Genomic DNA, 21,283 nt, shown 5'->3' on the forward strand with positions numbered 1-21,283 from the left:
TAAGAAACTCCACGAAGACGAAACCCACTCACAGAGTAAGATCCAGAAAAAAGCACGCTACTCTGCCTCCATAAACCTGCCCACATCTCCCAGTTTCCAACCTTGTCAGTCACCCGGAAATCGGGCGGGGCCTGAACAGGGCCAGGACCAAACTGAATGGAACCAGGAGACACTGTCGATCTCTCCTTCCATCCACAGCTCAGTAACCCCAACTTGAGAGCAGCAAAGCAGCCTGCTACCAGGGGCCCTGGTAGGACCCTTTGCAGGTCAGGTTTTCTGACAACTTATTTGACCATAATTGTGTGAACCTGCATCTGATGAGGACATTCCGGATGATCCAAAATGCAAGTTGCAGAAAATATAGGTAAATGTGTTTTTCAAAAAAGAAAAAAAAAAATCCTTGCACTGTGGCTTGAAGGCTGAATTAAAAGGCCACTAAAATGTATAACAGAGAGACAGTCAGAAAAAGGCTCGACACAAGAGGCAACCATTGTTTTGTTTTGTTTTAATCTTTGTATCCCTAGTGCCAAGTTCACACTAAATGCAACAAAGACTGTTAAAAAATGAATAGGAAAAAAATGAAACTATCTAGGAGGTCTACCAAAACAAAGTAACAAATAATTGTTTGGGGGTGCTCTTGACTATAAACCAGGCTGTCCTCTAAGAGAGGGGACAAGTCCTTGCAGAAAACTGGGCCTTCGGCACCCGGACACCCAACTCTATCCCTGGCATCCCACTGCCTACCCGCAGTCAGGCCTCAAGTGGCCAAGTACCTGCTGCGATGGGGTGGAGAGGGCAGCGATGAGCTTGGCAACGATAGGCTTCACTTTGGGGTCACTCTTGTCCAGGTGCTTGGCCAGAGAGCCCATCAGGACCACCACGCTCTGCCGCACAGCGTCATAGCTGGCGTCATTGGGTGCATTCTTCAGGAACTCCTCAAACACCGGCAGCAGTGAGTTGACGTTTTCCTGAAAGGCCAAGTGCACCCCGGGCTTCATTTCACATCAGCCCTATAGGGGATGACAGTCTTTGCCCAAAGACCAAGCCCAAATCTGCTCTGGGACAGCCATCCTGACGAGCCTACCAATAGTGCCAGCAGCTTTTCCAGTTTCCTGGCAGGACTGCAGCAGACGTTTAAGAATTTAATTCCCTTTTGGGGTCTTTCTTGGTTCAAAATAAATACAAATGGAATTTTCTATGGGGGCCCGTGCTGTACCAGGAGTTCCAGCACAGCCTTCCCGTGTCCCCACTGCTCAGCTCGACCTTCTCCCCAGCCCCTCGGTTGGCTGAAATCTTTACCTTCCCATGGGCGTTGAGCGTCGCAAGCGCTGCATCTAACATGCACTTCCGGACTTCAGGGTTTCGGTCGTTGAGGGCATCAGGGACAAAAAACTGAAAGAGTGGCTTCACCTGAGAGCTGTCTAAACACTGGGAGAGCTGGTTCAGGGCCAAAGCCAGGCCACACCTGGGAAAGAAATGGGAGTAGGTCAGGGGATGAGAGCCAGTCAGGAGCTTCCTCTGCTGCTGGGCTCAATCCCGGTCAGTCACAAGGAGGGAGCCTGCCAACAGCAAACACTGCTACGCAAGGCAGGGCACAGCATAATCCCACCGGCAAGTGCTAACCACCAGTCTACGCAATGGTCTGAACAGCCCACCTGTCCAACAGAAACTTGCCATCTACCTGGAGTTCCCCTCTTACAGGGGACCAACCCACGTGAGTGCAATGCCTACCCCTTTACCTCCAGGACAGGTTGTGGGAGGAGAGGTAAAAGAATCAGACGTGACAGTATTCAGAAATGGACATAGTCTACAAAGGCAAAGTACTACTATTCTCTTTAGCTATAGAGCAGTAAGAAGGTCCCCCAAGGACCTCTGAGGACACAGAGTCCTGGAGGAAAGAAGAAACATGCCCAAGGCCACATGGCCTGGGAGAAGCCAGCTCTTAAAATCCAGTCTCTCTAACTCACAGGGAGGTCTTGTCCTTTTCTCCCACTGTCCAGTTACCCTGGGCTGCCTGCTCATATCACCCAGCCCAGCCAACTGCCTACATCTCTCAGGTAGCTCTGCGGGGAACAAGGATGCAACAGCTGTTATACCTGGCTTCCCACTGATCTGGAGGAGATTCTGAGATAACTCGTCCCAAAGCATCCAGCACTGGGGGTGGCCGCTGCAAAAGACAGGTTGATAAATGAACTGTAGTGCTCTCCCTCACCAAGCCGGGCAAGCCAGCAGCCTGGGTGTGAGGCTCTGATCACCACAGCCACCCTGAGCCACAGTGAGCTCCAAGGCTGGAGCAAGTTAGAGGCTAAGCAGAGTCCAACCCACACTCACACCACCCAGACCGCTTCAGCACACAGGCTACTCACATAGAGCTTCTCCTGGTAAATTTCCATGAGCCTGCCCATAACCTCGGCCGCCTGCCGCTGGTAGCGTGCCACGGCCTGGGAGAGGGCTTCAGCCCCAGCCTGCCGCACTGCTGCTTCGTGATAGATGACATCATCGATCAGCAAGGAGCAGAGGTCTGGCTGCAGGTCTAGGCCCATCATCGACCAGAGCCTGTACAGACCAAAGGGTGGGGGCGGGTCAGACACAGTTCTGTTGCACCTGCCCTGCCAAACCCAACCACCCAACCCTTTCTCTTGCTATGGCTGAGCACACTGGGCCTAGCTGCTTCCTAAGGTGGCTCTCACCTCTCAGCCAGCTTCCGGATCTCCTCCTCCTTGTCAAACTTGACCACCCAGAGCCTCCGCAGAAGATTCAAGCCATTCTTCTCATCAGTATCAGGCACTGGCAAAACCATGTGGAGTTCCATCAGCCCCTGCAACAGAGTAAGATTGAACCATGTGAGGCACAACCTTTTGGAAGAGCCTCAACCTGCCTCACCTTTCTCTAGTGCTGTCCAAGACGTAGCCACCAGCCACATGTACGTCTTCAAAGCTGTATCAATTAAAGTGAACTATAATTCCTTATCACACCAGCCACGTTTCAAGTGCTCAATTACTACACGCTGGCTAGCAGCTACCACACTGGAGAACACAGATGTAAGTAATTCCATCACTGCAAATAGTTCCACTGGATGTCACTGATCTAGGGAATGTCGTGAATTAGTTCATCTCACTAGCTGCTGTCTCTTTATATAGCTTTTTTCTTTCTTTCTTTCTCTCTCCTTCTTTCTTTAAATAGCTTTTCTTTTGTGAAATGATGGTATGTGGTGGTAGAATATTTTTTAATAGAGAATTTAACTCTAAATATGCCAGACAAAATCTAAAAAAAAAAAGACATTCACTTGGTCTTATCTTTAAGAAAAATTTACCATTCTACCATCCTTCTTTGGTTTCTACCAAGGACCAGTGAAAATTGTCATCAACAGCAAGAAGCTACAGCCTGGCACTGGGGAACCACCGTCTCATATTCCAAACAGATCCTTTAGTTTTTGTCCAAAAATACCGGGAAAAGCCACGTACAAGGTAGTGGGATAAAGAAATAAACTAATCCTATAAGTTATAGCTGTCCTATAAAAATACTAAGATCCACATTCCAGTTTACAAATCAGGTGAAGTCTTCCAAGGTGAGAAAGAAATAGACAGCCGTGCAGCAAAGTGCTCAGTCATTCCGATTCCTAGAGTGACGCGACTCCACACCCTGTAACCTCTTCTCTCTGCCTCCAAAACACAGAGGTACAAATCCAAGGCCTCTCCCGACTGCTCAAACCCTTGCACGAGGGAGGCCACGGTGGCTCTGCGAGGAAGTGAGCACGCACCCGGAGCACGGTGTCCCGCACACTGGCACACGGGGACTGCAGGGCACAGAGCAGCACGTCCACCTCCTCCTGCTCTGCGAAGGCACAGCCCTCCTTGCCGCTGCTGCTGGCACACAGGGTGGTCAGGGTGTCTGAAGCCAGAACCTATGGAAAACATCGATGCCCTGGGCTCAGTCCAGCAAAGTACTTACTACTGTGGAGTCGGGTGTGGGGCCAGGCAATGGGCTAGGGGCCCAGAGGAGGGCCTGAACTGAGAACACCCAGCCCACAGCCCAATCAGGGCTAAGACCCCAGCTCCAGAACCCAGGCTAAACTCTTCACTAGCTGAAAACAGTGAGGCTGGCTCTCAAAAGCAGCCCTTTTGCTCAAGTGCAAAAGTAAGGGCTAAGAAAGGGAATTAGGACTCAACCCCAAATGCCAGGACCTGTGGTCAGAGTCACAAACTGAGTCACAGCCACAGCCAACTGAAGAAAAAAATCACCTGCAGGCGGGGAGAGCCCGACCCGATCACCCAAGTCAGGAGGCGCAGCATGGCCACACGAGGCAGCAGCTCCGGGCCATTCTAAGAGAGAAGAGCAGATGAGTCAGGTGGGGCAGTGGGGAAGGGCTGTAACCAAGCCCTGTGGCACACAGAGCAGCGTCCTCTCACCCAGAGCGTAGCGTTCTGGGTCTCACAGCCAACTACACAGTAGACCCCGTCAGGTTCACAACTAAACCCACACTAGCCAACCTCAGGGAATCATGCTGATCCTGAGAGACTCAGAAATTAAGTAATTCTGAAACTTGCTCGAAATTCACAGGAAATGAAATACAGGTGGCCCATAAACATATGGATACTTTGTAAGTAAGTAGAGAAAAAATAAAAAGAGGTACCATTCTTTCAGTCATTGTTGGCAAGATTAATACCATCTGAGGCTGCATTCACTTTAGAGAAAAGGGAACTCTTAGTAAAGGTGGAGCTCAGAACATGGAACATCACATACCAACTCCACACCAAAGAATCTGTCCTATGTAAATGCTTACAAGGGTGTGCAAGGGGCATGTAGTATAAGGGAGCACAGCACAGCTCAGTTCAAAATAGGGCAAAGTTAGAAACAACTTTAAAATATGGTACACTCACAGAACTAAATCCCAGGCAGCCCCTAAAAATCAATAAAGTAGATCCACAGGCACTGACACAGAAGGAGACCCAGAGTAGAGTCATATGAAAGAAGCAGTGCAATCCATCTTCTCTTTACTGTGTGTGGGAGTGTGAGTTCCGTGTATGCATGAAGAAAAGTACAAAAGGGAATACACCCAACCGTTAGCAAACGTTACCTCTGAAAAGTGGTACTTCTTTTTTTGCTTCGTTATTGTCAGAATTTTTAAAAATAGGCACGCACTGCTTTGGCAAATTTTTTAGAACATAATCTATTAAAAAGAAAACCTCTCAATAAATGAGGTTCGATCTCATAATTAAAAGCAAGTCAAAGGAAGAGTGGCCAGTAGTATCTTCTGAATTAGAAACAAGAGAAACACAATAAATTAACGTAAAAATCTTTCAACTTCTTCGGGTCAGAAACTCTCAGACACAGGAGACCTGCACGTTTCTTTGAGGCCTTGACAGCTCCATTAAAAGAACACCTGGTTCTCCTACCAAAGGCTCTACACACACGCACGCGCGCTCCACTGCCCCGCCAGAACTGTTGATGGGCCAGGCGGTGCCGAAAGCCCCAGCCTACCCACTTCCCTCCAGCCAAAGGGAGTGCTAAGCTCCCCTGCCAACCTCATCCACGCGCCCAGGCAGGCTGCTGGGCGAGGCCCTCAGCTGGGCGTGGACAGTGAGGATCTGAAGAATCTGGGCCATGCGCTCTTCTTCCTCCTCGCTGTGGTGGGGCATCTCGGTCAGCACCATCTTCAGAAATGGGAAGACTAAGGAAAAGGCTGGCGCAGACAGGGGCGCAGCACCTGTGAGCAACAAGCAAACACAATCCTGACCCTGCAGGCGGGGCACGGCACCAGGCGCTGCTGCCTCGCTTCCCGCCCCCAGGGCAAGCGGGGAAGGCTGGAGGCCCTTTCTGACACCCAGAAGCACACAGTATGACAGCTGGTAGCCCAGTTCTAAAGCCAATTGTGCTCCCACCCCAAACACTGCCCAGCTCCAAAATGTGAGAGTTAAGGAAGACAAGTAGACTCCAGCAACAAAAAGGAAACCGTCAATGGGGGCCACAGTGACTCACAAAATACCAGGAATGGACTCAGAAATCCTCCACCTGGTCCAACTCCCCCGTTTTTCAGATGAGGAAACCAAGGCCAGGGAGCGAGGGAGACTTGCATTGGGAGCAGGAAACCCCAAGGGGTGAGGTAGCTCACTCATGACCTGTGCCAGCTCAAACCACCTTGTGTCCTTGGCGCCGTCCTCACCTGGCTCACCCTTGCCAACCCTGCTGGTGACAGTATGGCTATGCAGCAGGGTCACCGCCCTCTTCACAGCCACCGACAGCTCTTCCTGGCACCATGACTTATCCAGGGCACACTCTGGCTTCAGCAGGCGCAGAGTCACGTGGCTCACCAAGGTGCCTGCACCCAAGAGAAGAGACCCAGCAGGGGATGAGCCACACAGACAGGGAGAACCTGGCCCAGGGCAGGGGTGCCACATCCCTCTAACTTAACTCTGCTGGGCCAAAAAGTTCTTGACCTAAATCTTCATTTCCTCTTCATGATAGCACTGAGGGGTGGGAAGGCAGGACGCTGTCCTGACACTAAGATGTTAAAAGTACGCTAAGAGGAGGCAGGAGCCATCCAAGGTTATTCAGGCAAGAGCAAAGCTCTTGGAGCTCCCCCCACCCCCCCCAAGCACCCAGCCCAGCCAGCCAGGTAACGGTTCTCGCAGGCTCCACGTGCGCTGACTCAGAATGGTTTTCCAGACTCATTATTTTTTAAGTTTATTTTTCAATTACAGTTTACATTCAACATTATTTTACATTAGCTTCAGGTGTGCAGAATAGCGGTTAGACAATCACACACTTTACCAAGTGTCCCCTGACATTGCCAGTACCCACGTGGCACCATGCATGGTTATCACAATGTTATTGACGGTATTTTCTATGCTGCACTTTACATCCCCATGACTGTTTTATAACTACCCACCCATCTGTACTTCTCAATCCCTTCACCTTTTGCACCCAGCCCTCCACCCCCCTCCTCTCTGGCAACTACCAGGCTGTTCTCTGTCAGACTTCATTTTTCCAGAATTCATTTTCACTCAGTACAGTTCCCACATTTCAGCCTCACCCATGGGAACATTCCCTTAAGACTAGGAAGGAAGTCTGCTCCAGTCCCAGCCGCCCTACCCGGCCTTTGTTTTACCACGGCCAACAGAAAGCGAAAAATCACAGAGCCTTCTTGTCACTGCCACGTGGCTGCTCAGGAGCTCTGTGCTGCACTGACCAGCCACGTGGCACCAAACCCCACCTCCACCCACGGCCCCTGAGTTTCTGACTTCTTAGTTTTAACGGCTACAGAGTGATCACACTGACTAACATCTGAACCTGGGCCTTGCAGTAAAGGCACCAGCAGCACAGACCAGGAGAGAGGAGAGGCCCCACATCGCTCCTAAGGACATGCCGCTGCAGGTTCCCAAGGCTGCCTCCGTATGGAAACAAAAGTCAGTGGCCTGAGTCGCCACAGGGCTCCCCACCAGTGTTCAGGGGCATCCCGTGCCCACCTCCAAACCTGCCCAGGGCATGCTCACAGCCAGTAAGCAAGGACTTACCCAAAGCCTTGAGCCGAGGGGGCATGACACAGGCAGCCAAGGACAGAAAAGGGTCCTTGATCCGGGGAGCGGCCAGGGGAGATTTCAGCAAGGGCAGGAAAGAGTCGACCAAAGCAGGGACGTACTGGGTCAGGCCGGACGGGTTCTTGGCCAGGATGGTGTCCAGCAGTCCAAGCGCTGCCTCCAGCTCACTGTCCAGCTGCAAGCAGATCGCCCCAGGAGGCAGGTCGGCGGGGCCCTGCTCCAGGACAGCGAGAAGCGGGCCCAGGGCACCCAGCACTCCCACACACGGATGTGTGGAGATGGCGGCCACTCACCTCCTGCAGCCGCCTCCGGATCTGCGCCTCCTTGTCCAGCTGTGCCTGCAGCATCTCCTTCTGCTTGCTGGTCAGCTGCACCTCCTCTTTTATGCCTTTCTTCTTCTTTATCTCCTGAGGGCAACAAGCACAGCAATTCCATCTCCAGGGGACAGACCTCCCTCCCCACCACAGAGGGTAAGCTCAGCTCCACAGTCAGCATCATGCCAGCTCCCGTCTGCGACTTGGGCCCCAAAACGCAGCATGTGGCCTCCCTTCCCCATCCCACAAAGTTCCTACAGAACAGAGACAGCAACAGAAAAGTGATTTCTTACTGGATTCTGTACTGACAAACACAAGGAAGACTTTTTTATGTTAAAGAAATGAAAAGTTTCTCAATGTGCTAAAAAGGGCATTCTGACCCGCACAGCTTCAGGATCAAAACTCCAGCCTCCCCTCCTCCTGCCCCGCCCCACCCTACAGACCCTCTCTCCCACAGTACACGCTTAGGGCTAGAAAAGGCCAGGAGCACTCCTTCATTCAGCGAATACTGGCTGGGCATCTACAGTGTGCCAGATTCTGGGGACACTGCAGGGAATAAGACCAAGTCCCTGCCCTTACAGAGCACACAATGTAGTGGGTGAAGATGGACAATGAACATGCAACCAAACACATGTGAACAAGATGACTTCAGATCACAGTAAATGTTAACAGAGGAATAAACATGATGTGCTGTAAGCAAGAAGGACAGGGTCTACTTTGGACAGAGAGGGCAGGGTGGTCACCTCTCTGAGAAGTAGACATGTTAACACGTGGGCTGGGAGGTGAAAGACAAGAAGAACCCAGACTTGTAAGGACTGAGGGAAGAGCAAGGGCTCTGAGACAGGAAAACACACCACATGTTCTGTTACAAGCCACAGAGCCACGATTCCCAGAGGCTATGCTGTGCCAGGCCCTGTGCCTGCCGTTATGGGTGCAGATGGGCCCCAGCCTTCACAGAGCTCCGTGGAGAGTCATGGACCCAAGCAACAGCACTTAGTGAAGGAAACGCATGAACTGCCACTGGCCCCCAGCAGAGAGAAACATATTTTCCTTGAGTTTGGAGTGGAGAAAGCTACAAAGAAAGAGTAAGTAAAGGGTGAGGCAGGAGGACCCAGATGGACCGAGCGTATCAGAAGAGTGTGCCACTGGCCTCAGAATGACCTGAGGGAAGAACATATGTGTAACAGGAAGTGCCACCAGCCTGAGGCCACCGGGCTCAGCCTGAGGCCACCGGGCTCAGCCAGCAGCCCTTGTGCAAAGCCTCCGGGTACTCACCTCCTTCAGCTCCAGCTCAATAATCTGCTCCTTGAAGGAATATGCTTTGTTCTCGCGCTTCATGTTGGCCTTCTTAATGCTATCCTGCTGGGCACTGAAACAGCAGAGCAGGTAACCAGCCAGCTTCAAAACTGCTGCCAGCCCTGGCCGGGTAGCTCAGCTGGTTAGAGCATCATCCCAATATACCATGGTTGTGGTTCAATCCCCGATCAGGGCACACACAAGAATCAACCACTTAGCATAGATAAAGTGAAACAACGCACTGATGGATGTCTGTCTGTCTGTCTGTCTCTCTAATGAAAAAAAAAATAAGTAAAACAGCCCCCAGGCCCATCGGCCTCCTGCCAGCCATGAGATCCCAGCTGGCTTTTAAGTAGCATGCACCAGCTAAGTACTGGATACTCAAACGCTCTTGCTTAAGTACATGCCTGGAACACAGCAGGCACAACGAATGCCTGTCCAACGAATGGAGGGTTTCATTCATTCCTCATAACAACCCTACAAAGGAGGTGTCATCTCCATCTTATAGGCAAGAAAGCTAAGGCTTGGGGAGGAAAGGCAACTGAGCCCACGAGTGGCATCTCACCTCTGGATGATGGATTTGTCGTACAGCTCCCCAGCAGGGGTCTGCATGATGGCAAATTCCTCCCGTGTCACCTGGCGCAGCGCAGGGTTCTGCACGGAGGCAGTGATGGTGCCGATGAGCTGCGGGAGGACCCGGTCCGGGGACAGGATGGAGAGGGAGCCCATGGCATTCATGGAAGACTGCCAGACAAACACAGACGCAGTCAGTATGCACCAAGGCCAGCACTGGAAAGGGGTCCCATCCACCTAAGTACCCCTAGCAATTGATCCCCCTTCTTCTTGCACCTGCCCATTCTTTCTGAGCATTACCCACCAGAATGGAAAGCTGTAGCAGGTGCCTGCCTTCTCAGCAAGCATTTACTACTTTTCAGGGGTGGGCATGTAACCCAGACCCAAAGGACCAGGAATGACCATAGAACCCAAGTCAGGTTAACCAGGACAGTGACACCCCATGGGAGTTGAAATGACTGGAAAAATGAAAGCTCCTTCCACTGGAGTGCTTTAAAAATTATAAAGTACTTTAAAAGTACTCTAAGCCTGGAACTCTAGCAGCTGTCCTGCTACCAGAAAGAGCAGCTGGAGAATGGAGCCCACTGTGTCATGGAAAGCAGAGACACACAAATGGAAGAGACACACAGCAAGTAAAAGAGGTGTCACCAACAGTATCCTGAGGATGACGTCCGAGTTCCTGTCCAGGCAGAGTCTGGGCCTTAGCAGCTAAATGAGGCAGTACATGCCCTTTTGTGCTCAAATAAGTTTGCATTTTCTGTCACTGGCAACCCAAGGACCCAAACCCACATTTCACCTCCACCTGTTTCTTTGAATCCCCCTTCCTGCACTCTGGTCTGAGGCCAGAACCAGCTCATGCGCCAATCACCTGGTTCAGGGGACTCTGTGTGGTGATCCTGGGAATGATCTGATCCAGGTGCCTCATGATGAAGGCTTCGGGGTCAATCTTCATCCTAGCCAGGAGTGCTGACCAGAGCCCAGACTGCACTGCCACTGCGGAGCAGGGGAGCAGTTTGAGGCCTCCTGCTGGGCCCACTCACTCCCTGCCCAACAGAGCCCTGACCCTCCCACGACCGTGCCAGCCACCAACCTAAGGACGGGTGGTGGGAGATGATCAGCATCTCCTGGGCCAGCTGCTCAGTGTTGGTGACGTCGCCCTCCAGCCCTGGCACACCGGAGATGACGCACAGAGCCTCCTGAAGGACCCGTGGAGGCACGTAGGCCTTGCCTGCCTCGGTCAGCTCCCCGGCATCAGTCACCAGAGCCTCCAAGGGCAGCACCTGCGTGAAGACAACACAGGAGCCCCCACTGCTCAGAGCCCTGTGCAGGCCTGGCACACGGGGACCCAGCTGCCTCCCACTCATGTCGCTCTCAGGAGTCCGTGCTCGAGTGGAGAGTGATGCCCAGCTCCCTACGTTGGGACCTGCGGACTGTGAGACGTGCCTGGAAGGGGGAAGGACCCATGACCTTGCACCTAGAAAGCTCAGGGGTGGGGGGAAAAGGCAATAGAAATTGGTCCAGGAGTCCCAGCCCGAGACCACAAATCTGCCACGGCCCCACATCCTCAAGTAGGCTCCGGGAGGGGGCAATAGGGCACAAAGAGCACTGACGCAGGAGTGAGGTCTTCGGGGTCAACTCCCAGCTCTGCCACCCCGCAGCTGAGAGACACTGTGCCAATTATTTCAGCTCCTGGAACCCTGGACAACTCACATAAAAAATGAGCAGTAAGCCTGTCTGCCTTTTAAAGACTCTGTGAAAAATCAAAAGGGAAAATGCTTTAAAAATTATAAAGAACTTTTAAAATATTGAGTGTTATTCAATTACTCAGGAATAAAAAGGTTGAGCTATACGTTGAAAGGCACAGAAAGAAAGAGTCTTTGAAAAGGAAAAGGAGTTAGAGTTGACTCTTGAGCAACATGGGACCCATGGAGTTCAAACCACACTGTTTGGTTGTTCAAGGGTCAACTCCACAGACGGAAGTCCACATAAGCATAGGGCCGACTGGAGTCATACTCGAATTTCTGGCTCCTAGTGAGGTCAGTGCCCCAACCTCTGCCCTGTTGAAGTCAACTGTATACGAACAAGGTATTACTGGAACTTAAGGGCAGGGGAGGAGAGTCTGGAATCACAGAGTCTGAATGAATGAGTGAGAACAGCCCAGGAGCAGCTCTTCCAAAATCCATGGCATAAGCTGGGTTGGTGAGGCCAGTCTGAGAGCCCCAGCCTGGAGCCCAGATGCCCTCACCTTGTGAGAACTGAGGATGGTCTTCAGCTCCTCCAGGAGTCCGTACGCCAGCTTGAAGCCCCCGAGAGAGGAGAGCAGCTTCCGAACTGTTTGCTGGGCCTGCCTGCGCACATGCCAGGTGCGGCTCAGGAGCACCGCCACCAGGGCCCGGTGGTACTGCCTGCAGGGATAGGGAGAGACCATCCTGGTGGAAGGCCAAGCGCAGGGCTCTCCACAGCTGGCCTCCCGCCCCCTGGCCACCCCCATTTCTCAGGCTCCTGCCAGGCTCCCCTCCTTTGGCCTAAGGGGAAAAGTAAGCAAGCCTCACGTACTGGACTTTGCTGCCGGCGAGTCTGTGCGGGTGGTCAAGGAAAAGTCTCTCTGTCAGATACAACATGGTACACAGGGCTGGAAGGGGAGAGAAACAGCAGAAGTGTTTTCAATATAAAGAGCACAGTCCTGGCTGGTGTGGCTCAACTGGTTGGGTGTCATGCCACAAACCAAAAGGTTATGGGTTCGATCCCTGGTCTGGGCGTGTACAGAGGGCAGCCAAGTCAATGTTTCTCTCTCATATCGATGTTTCAATCCTTCTCTTCCTCCCTCCCTTCCTCCCCTTTCTAAAAAAATAAACATTTTTTTAAAATAGAGAACACATCCAGAAAGAACTGGAAAATGAACACCCAAAAAGTAAGCGTGATTACCACTGGATGTGGAATGAAAAAGCTCATTACAATGTCCTTCTTTTTGCTTACTACAAGCACGTGTGTAAAAATAAGGAAAAGTATTCACTTTAATTAAAAATCACTACGTACTTCTAAAAATAATGAACACATTATATGCTGACACGGAGTGATTTCTAAATCTAGATAGCACACTGTATATAGTAGGCAAGCTACCACTTAAGTTAAAATGGTAGAGAACTAACACATAAAAGACATTTACTGGCATAAAAATAAAATATCAAGAATGCAGAGAAGTCAATAAAATTGGTTCTCACTATGCACGGGAAAATGTGTGGCCAAAGAGCAAAGCAGGGGTGTAATTTTCAGTGTAGGTCCTCTTGGATCTTTTGTTTTTGAATTATGGGAATGTATTTCCTATACAAAACTACTCATTTTAAATCAAGAAGTGACTAACAGTTGTGGTTCAACAACAGGATGTTGTGACTTATGGGTCAGAAGACTTCTCAAATCACCAATTAGTGACAAACATCCCTAATTTTAAATGTACATTTAAAGATCAACTCTCCCCTCTCCTCGACAGAAACCAGTGGTTTTCATGTCTCCTGGAGGAGGGGTGGAGCTACCCACACTCCACCAGCGCTTCTCGGCTGCTTCGTAGTGTCAGTACAAGAAAGCCGCTGAGACTGCTCAATTACCCAATTAGCTATAATTACACCTACTATCACAGCTCCCCAGCAATCGGTGCTCTGTCTCCACAAATCTCCCACGTCCCCCTGTTTCCTTAACCTTCCCCCTGACAGCCAAGCTCTTGGCCAGGTCACTCTGGTCCAGGTTTTTGCAAAGCTGACTGGTCAAAAACAACAGGCAGTCAGGGGAGGGTCTCCTCTGAAGACCCTCCAGTGAGATACAGGCCCAACCTTCAGTTCAGCTGAGGAGCAGTAACTCACCATCCTCCGAAGCCAGGAGCAGGAACTTCTCAGAAGTGAAAACCTGCTTCTTCTCATCCACAATCAGCTGCCAGAAACCACTCAGTTTGGCCTCTGCAAGAAACAAAAGGTCAGCCCGTGACACAACTCACCGCATCCACCATAGCAGGTCCCCCCACCCGTGAAGCTGCTGCAGCTGGCTTTGTTGACAGACCCTCCACTGCAGGGAGAGGTCACCGGTAGGCTCTCTCTCCTCCCGGGCCAGAGAACTGACTGGTCCTTCTGTTTCATCACCCACAGGAAAACCTTCAGTGGCTCCCTGCTGCCCATCTGGAATTCCCACCTAGTCCAGCATCAAGGCTGAAAACTTGAGGTTCACACGTGCTGCTTTCCTTGCCCTTCCCCGACTGCAGCTGGTCGGAACACATGCTGCGCTGCTCCCTTCCAGCTGGCGAAACCCTTCCCAGCTTCCGGGGCCTAGCTCCAATGCTCCCTCCGTTATGCAGCCTTTCCTGATACCCAGCCCCTAAACTAAAAGCAATTCCCCCTTCAAAACTGCATTAATGCCACAGTTTGCCTTAAATGATAGACACATTTTTGCGTATCCTCTCCCCCACTAGAATAAGGCAGTCTAAAGCTTGATGAAGCAAGGTCACGCCCTCCCCCCCAGCAGCCCAGGGACTTGGCATTTACACAGATGGCACGAAATACTATATGAAAAGTGAACTCTGTTTCTAACTGCAGGAATAAATTCAGGCATGTCCACATGCAGAGTAGAAGGTGGACTAAAGAAAGCACGGAATACCACGTAGCCACAAAAAAGAACAAGAAGGCTCCTTTTGTGGTACTCATCTGGAATCTTTTCCAAGTTATGTTCAGTACATAACACGCCCTACATAGTATATAGTATGCACCCAGTGTGTTTGATTGATGGCACACTGACTATCTGTGGAGGTAAAACAGGTACTATTCTCCAGGGAAGGGAACTCAGTGGCTGGAAGACAGGCTGGCTAAAGGGACGCTTTCCATGTTACACCCTATAAATGCATAACCAATGAAAACAAGTCCCACTGCTAATCCCAGGTCAGCCTGGACAGTATCTCTAAGCCCCCGTCCCAGAGCACTGCAGCAACAGGGTGAAGGAGGACAGTGACAGAGGCCCTGGCTGAATTCCTATCACCCAATGTGACTCTCAGGCTCATCCCAGCAGATGACAAGCTGCCCTGTGGCTGACCCAATTTTAGTAAGTGGGCAAGCTGATCCTGTAAAATCCCAAACATCACAATCTTCCTCCCAGGGACTCTGAAAAAGGCCCTGATCTGCTACCTTCCTGGACATCTCTTAACTCTCACCTGCCTGGGCGTCAGCCACCGAGAGCTTGGAGAGCAGCAAGGCTGCGGCGACGCCTTCGGTGACTGTGGGAACCTGAGTGCTTTGGGAGGCTGCCTTCTCCACTGTCTGGATGAGCAAGGGCAGTAGGTCCAGGGCCTGCAATAACGTGTCACCTGTGGAGAGAGCACCAGCACCGTACAGAACACCCTGACCCTCGGGAGTGTCAAATTTCTTAAGAAAGGGGCTGTCCTCCCAGGTCTGAGCTGGCTGACTAAAATCCGTCAGTTACCTTGTGAAATATCCTGAATCAGGATCTGGGGCTTAAATCAAACTCTGCAACCATCAAGTTAGAGCTAGAAGGATCCTTACTAATCCAATAGCACAGCTATTCAGTTGATGGGATATATGGATGACTAAGCCAATGCTCCCAGAGGCTCAGGAAGAATAATGCAAACAAGCTGGATGGAAAGGGGAAGCCTGCAACGGTGGGATGCTCTGAAAACTGGGCCCCCTCCGGGGCCCCCTCCGCGGGGCGGCCTCTCACCTCGGAAGCAGGCCAGCATGCACTGCAGGTAGGCATGCCTCACTATAGAGGTGGAGGTTTTAAGGCTGAAGGCTTTCTTAAACCATTCGGTGAGTTTCTTGGGTACTTCCGTGGTGAACCGATTACACCAGAGAGCCAGGACAGAGACAGCGTGCACCAAGGTGCCTTCATGAACTAGGGCAAGAAGCAGAAGTCCGGTCAGTCCGACACCTCAGATGTGCGTCAATCACGGTCAGCAACACAAAAAGCAAGCAGGAGTCCAAGGCAGCAGGAGCAGCAATGCTTGGGGCTCGCGTGCCCTCGGGAGGGGTTCGTGGCAGGCTCCGACTGCGAGTCCCGGGGTCAAGGATGGATCCAGTCTGAACCTCACCCCACTGCACAGAATTACCTTCTTGCTGGAGGAATGGGATGAACAGCTCAGCCACAGTCCCATTCAGGACTTGACTGGAAGGCCCAGACACCACATGATGACTGACACTCCCGATCCCTAGAAGGCAGGAGACCCCCCGCTCAAGTCCTCATCAGCACAAGGCCACCAACACACGAGTTTTCTTGCTGCTGCCCTCCTCCCCGGCAGCCACGCCTCTCCTCTGGCCACCACTGATCTTCCTTCCGTCCCCCTCCAGATGTCCTGCCTTTTACAGCAGCCAGGCCTCCCACTAGACTTCAACAGGGCCCGCTTGCCATGCAGGCGGGCAGCAGAGTCCTGGAAGCCAGGCTGGGATGTCCCGGAGCGTCAGAGGGGTCAAGATCCAAAGAAGGGCTCGCCTCACCTAACAGCTACGTTACATCTCATCTACTAGCACACTTCCCAGGGCCTGTGAAAAAACTCTGTACCTGAGAGGACGCCAGTCTTCTGGGCCACAACAGTGAGTTTTCCCTCCGAGCCTGAGAGGAGAGATGGCAAAGACTCAAGTTCACATCTGTCACATTTCCCAAATATCATGCATGACAGCAAGATACAGCTTCTGATTCCAGAAGCAGCTTTTCTATTGCGAAGCTGGCTTTAAAATAATATTGGGTTGGCCAAGAAGTCTGTTTAGTTCTTTCCGTAAAATAAAAGACATTTTTTATTTTCACCAATAACTTCATTGACTTGGATATTTTGAATATGTCAGCTCTCTCCCGCTACTGGCTTCTAGTGGGTAGACTCCAGGGCTGCTGCTAAACATCTTCCCGTGCATAACACAGCCCCGCAGCAAAGAATTATTTGGCCAAAATGTCAATAGTACCAAGATACTTTACAAACCACTTTTGACACACTTGATCAGTCACAGCACCTTCTCCATACACTGCACAAATCTTTCTTTGCATTTCAGTTGTATTTTTACCTTTCTTGAAATAATAAAGCATAATATGCCAAAAAAATGTATTTTGTTCCATATTCAGTATTAAAATGGCTGTGCAAAAATTCACCAATTTTGATAAGTTTTTTTTTTTTAAATGCATGCTGATATGACAGCTGACACAATACAAGCTAACAAAATTGTTTCTAATGAAGTTAAAGACAACCAAGCACTACTAAAGCCATTGTATGGAAAAAACTAAACGAACTTTTTGGCCAACCCAGTATTTACGAGCTTTTTTTCCTGACTAAAAATGTAGTATGCTTTTACAGAAAATCTGAAGAACAGAAAAAATATCAACAAAAACATTTAAAAATCATCCAGGTTCCCAAAGACATTATCAACATTTTAGCATATTTCCCTCTGGTTTTTTCCCACAATAATGTATACACTTAAAAAACAGCAAACTGAAATCATGCCGTCTACATTGTCCCGCACGTGTTTGTGTTACTTCACACATTCACGTTCTACCTCGAGCGGCCTCCTGGCCACACAGCCGTGCCGTGAGCAGACTCGGAGCACCGGGTCCCAGGCAGGCCGCAGTGAAAGGAGAATGTCACGGGCCACACCTCAGCCACTCCCATGGCCACGAAGGCTCACTCACCTCCGAGGATAGCAAACAGGTGCCTGGTCAGGGCTTCCATTGCTGAGGAGTCACTGCACTGACGGGCCAGGTTCCGCAGCGCCAGCACAGCCTCGTCCATCAGCCGGGAACTATTGGACTTCAGGTGACCTGGACACACAAACAGCCGCTGCTCAGAAGCTGCCGAGAGCTGAGTGTCCAGGCTTTTGTCTTTGTCTTTTCCAAGTTCTCAAATCTTCAATCCTAGCTCTAACACTCACCATAAGGATCTCAGGGAAGAAACTATGTAAATGTAATTTAGGTTAAAGCCTCATTTCTAACCTGAGCTATTCCCTTCCCCATTTTCTATAATAACTGGGACAAGTACAACCAAAACCCAAGGTATCCCATTCTTGGGGCTAGAGAGGGGTCGGGATACTCACTCGCCAGTCCTTTCACGATGTCCAGGGCATACTGGCTGAGGTCGAGAGTCACTGACGCCAGCAGACTGGAGATGGCTACGGGGGACAAAGTGCTGACCATGCCAGTCTCAGACATAACACTCATTTTTGCCCTTCTCCCCACAAATGCCATTAGGCCAGCTGTCTAGCCACAAAGAACTGTGACCACTCTTCACCTCTAAATGGCCACCTTTGTCCTAAAGCTCTTCTGTAAAGCTGTACACTGCCCCATCCCATTCAACAAAAAAGTACCCCTCCAAAATTCTACCTACACTTTTTAGCAAGACAAAAATGGCAGCCCTGGCTGGTGTGGCTCAGTGGATTGAACACTGGCCTGTGGACTGAAAGGTCCCCAGTTCAGTTCCTGGTCAGGGCACATGCCTGGGCTGCAGGCCAGGTCCTTGGCTGGGGGCATGTGAGAAGCAACTGATTAATATATCTCTTACACATTGAAGTTTCTCTCCTCTTTTCTCCCTCCCTTCCTGTGTCTCTAAAATAAATAAAATCTTAAAAAAAGGGACAGAGACTAAACCCTCATATCCCATGGTTTCAAGTGCCACCTCCACACCAAGCTCAAACTATCCAGAGCAGAGGTTAACTTGAACAGCCTCCAGAAGGTTCTTGAACCTCTAAAAGTTTATGCATTATACTAAGATGATATACTTTTGTATGTTCTTCTAGCAAGACGGCCCATAACTTTCAACATGTTCTGAAAGGGTCCCTGATCTCTCTCCCAAAGTTCCAGTGAGGTAAACAGTAAACACATCCCTCATCCCCACTCCCAACACTTCCTGCTGCCAAGTATCAGGGAAGCTGCTCATCAGGCAACTGTCTCCCTTCCACTGTCCAATCCGGTGGCAACCTACTTTCAATAACATTCTCTGGACTCCTCAGTAAGGACTTCTGGATGGTGGGCAGTATCAGATCCTTAAATTCCGAATGAGACATGTATCGGAGCAGAGGGGCACATGTATCCTATGAAGAGAAAGGAGTCAGGCACCCAGACCTCGTGGGAACAGGCCAAAAATGAAGGACAGTTCTGAGTCACAGAATTGAAAGCTGGACTGAGCCTGTCCAGGTGAGTACGCCCCACCTCTCACTCACCAATAGATATTTCTGAGGCTTCACTTTGCTCATCAGGATGTTCTTCACATAGAAGTCCAGCAGGGCGTTCTAGAGAATACAAAGACCTAGTTAGACCCTGGCATTCTAAAATATCTCATCCCTGGGCTAAGAAATCCCTCTAGTGGGAATGTCTCCCAAAAATATAAATCAGTGCCCCAAATTTTATAGTGTCAAACACAGAGATGCCACTCGCCATTTGAAAACCTTCATCAGCTCTCTCCTGTTCCTGGGATCAAGTCCAAAGTCCTTGGCGTAGCTCACAAGGCCTGCCCGCTACCCTGCCGGCTGCATCACACATCTCTCTACCTCAAACAAGACACTCCAGCCCCATAGGCCTCCTCCCACAGGCTGCTTTCTCTGCCCAAAATGCTATTCCTCACCTCTTGACCTTGCTAAAGCCTAATAACCCTTTAAGTTTCCTCATTAGAGATGTGTTCCCAGACCCACAATCTAAGTAAGGTCCCCGGTTACAGAGTATCATGGCTTCTTGCATTTTCCCTTTGTAGGGCTCATCACAGATAAAATTCGGGCATGAATCACAGCTCCCATGCTCACTAATGCATCCCCAACACCTGGCACAGTGCTTGGCACATGGCAGCTGCTCAACTGTGGGAGAATAAACGACCACATGAACAGGCAAACTATCATCTCAAACTATGCCAGGATTCACCCCAAGCCACGGGTAGAGCGAAAACTTTCCACCTTCTCAGAGTTCATACATCCTGGTGAAAGGCTGGGACCCCAAGTGAGAAAACGAACAAGCTCCAGATGAGGCCAGCGGCTGGGGCCATCAGGACAAAACCAGTTCCCCTCCCGCCTTCCAGTGAGTCCGCCTGCCTTGTGCTGGTTGACCACGTCCGTCTCCTTGTGGCTTGTGCAGAACTGCACCAGCAGCCCCAGCATGCCTGCATAGTTCTGGTTGGGTTCTAGGCTGAGAATGGCTGAGAGGTACTGTTCCACCAGGCCAGGGTTCTGAGGAGGAAAGCGTGAAACAGATGTACCACACAGCACTGGGGGAGGCACGGAAGAAGCAATGCCCACCGCCCTGCTGCTTCCTGTCACCTCTTTCCACAGTTTGGTGAGCTTCTTCACAGCACCATCCACAGCGTGCTTGTGGGAGCCGCCCAGCACCTCGAGCAGAAGCAGGCACTGCACCTCCACCTGCCAGGACAGGAGGGGCTCAGGTCAGGACGGGAAATGGGAATGGAGGTCTTGTGGCCCTCACAGCCTGGCCAAGGCCTCCGCCAGGCCAGTCAGATCCTAGGCTCATGTCCACTAGGCCTCTCCCACTCAATTCCAGCCAGGCCCTCTTCTCTCTACCCCTGTGAAATTACATCTGGTCACTCAAATGCTTCATTAATAAATATTTGTTGAGTACTACAATGAGTCAGACAATGAAAACACATGGAGAACAAGACAGACATGATCCCTGTTTTCACATACCTTATAGTCAAGAGGAAGAAAAGGATACTAAATGAATAAACACACAAATGAATAAATAATTCCGGACAAGTGCTATCAGAAAAAGAACAAGCATCCTCTTTCATATATTTGTTTATCTGCCTTAACTTTTACTCTGTTAATACCAAATACTTATTGAACACTTACTAAATGGCAGGTACTATGCTAGGCACTGTGGATACAGAAAAGGAAGCGCGACCAGTCAGATGATCCCGGCCTGCGTGGGGCTCACTGCAATCCAGGACAAAGCGCACAATCCATACTCGACTCAAAAACCTCAGAGATTTTATGCCTCAAGTGCCAAGGTCACTGGTGAGCAATGCAACCTGCCACCTGAGAAACAGGGCACCCTTAAGAAGTGTGCTGAATTCCACATGCATGTGTACAAAACGGCATCTGTACAAAGTTATTCACTGCAACTTTTTTTATAACTATAGAAGGCTGTAAACAACATAAATACCCAATGTGAGGCAACTAGTTATATATACATACTGTGGTACATCCACTCAAAGGACTGGTAAACAGTCATACAGAACAAAGGACTTTTCACATACTACTCTGAAACAAATTCCAAGGCTGGTTAAAGAAAAGAAAGAAGGTGAAAGAAAAAAAGCACACTATCATCACTCTAAAAAAATCTATTTGGTCATATATACAATAAAGAATACATCTACACACATAAGGAGCTTGTGATAGCGGGGTCCTAAGTGGCAGGAGAAAGAGCTAGGAATGAAACCAGTATATCCTTCTATGCCTGTTAAACTTTGAACCACTTATTTTTTTAGTTAAAAAGAAATTAAATTTAATTTTTAATTAAAATAATAAGCTTGCTGAACTACATTGCTCTTCCCTCTTCCCGGAATGTTCTTACCGCGTCCTGGGCTTGGCTGGTTCTCTC

At 50.2% G+C, this 21,283-nt stretch overlaps 1 protein-coding gene across 2 annotated transcripts in view; it reads right to left on the reverse strand.

The window, feature by feature from the left end:
* The window catches only part of GCN1 (GCN1 activator of EIF2AK4), a 54,027-nt gene that overhangs the window by 22,120 nt on the left and 10,624 nt on the right, over window positions 1–21,283 (reverse strand). For both annotated transcript variants that reach the window (XM_054594177.1, XM_054594176.1), the window contains exons 6-33: window positions 19,987–20,085; window positions 19,762–19,896; window positions 18,904–18,972; window positions 18,666–18,774; window positions 17,782–17,856; window positions 17,381–17,509; window positions 16,268–16,318; window positions 15,819–15,917; window positions 15,431–15,604; window positions 14,907–15,059; window positions 13,576–13,668; window positions 12,278–12,353; window positions 11,967–12,126; window positions 10,812–11,001; window positions 10,590–10,714; window positions 9,714–9,892; window positions 9,128–9,221; window positions 7,832–7,945; window positions 7,515–7,713; window positions 6,164–6,319; window positions 5,526–5,707; window positions 4,242–4,322; window positions 3,761–3,904; window positions 2,691–2,818; window positions 2,367–2,556; window positions 2,097–2,167; window positions 1,300–1,465; window positions 774–968 (exon numbers count right to left, since the gene is read on the reverse strand). In XM_054594177.1, the coding sequence (XP_054450152.1) occupies window positions 774–968; window positions 1,300–1,465; window positions 2,097–2,167; window positions 2,367–2,556; window positions 2,691–2,818; window positions 3,761–3,904; window positions 4,242–4,322; window positions 5,526–5,707; window positions 6,164–6,319; window positions 7,515–7,713; window positions 7,832–7,945; window positions 9,128–9,221; window positions 9,714–9,892; window positions 10,590–10,714; window positions 10,812–11,001; window positions 11,967–12,126; window positions 12,278–12,353; window positions 13,576–13,668; window positions 14,907–15,059; window positions 15,431–15,604; window positions 15,819–15,917; window positions 16,268–16,318; window positions 17,381–17,509; window positions 17,782–17,856; window positions 18,666–18,774; window positions 18,904–18,972; window positions 19,762–19,896; window positions 19,987–20,085 (3,636 nt within the window). The remainder of the gene's footprint in view (window positions 1–773; window positions 969–1,299; window positions 1,466–2,096; window positions 2,168–2,366; window positions 2,557–2,690; window positions 2,819–3,760; window positions 3,905–4,241; window positions 4,323–5,525; window positions 5,708–6,163; window positions 6,320–7,514; window positions 7,714–7,831; window positions 7,946–9,127; window positions 9,222–9,713; window positions 9,893–10,589; window positions 10,715–10,811; window positions 11,002–11,966; window positions 12,127–12,277; window positions 12,354–13,575; window positions 13,669–14,906; window positions 15,060–15,430; window positions 15,605–15,818; window positions 15,918–16,267; window positions 16,319–17,380; window positions 17,510–17,781; window positions 17,857–18,665; window positions 18,775–18,903; window positions 18,973–19,761; window positions 19,897–19,986; window positions 20,086–21,283) is intronic.

This window comes from Pteronotus mesoamericanus, unplaced genomic scaffold, assembly GCF_021234165.1.
Source record: "Pteronotus mesoamericanus isolate MK-2021 breed Mesoamerican mustached bat unplaced genomic scaffold, CSHL_Meso_final scaffold_507, whole genome shotgun sequence".
NCBI lineage: Eukaryota > Metazoa > Chordata > Mammalia > Chiroptera > Mormoopidae > Pteronotus > Pteronotus mesoamericanus.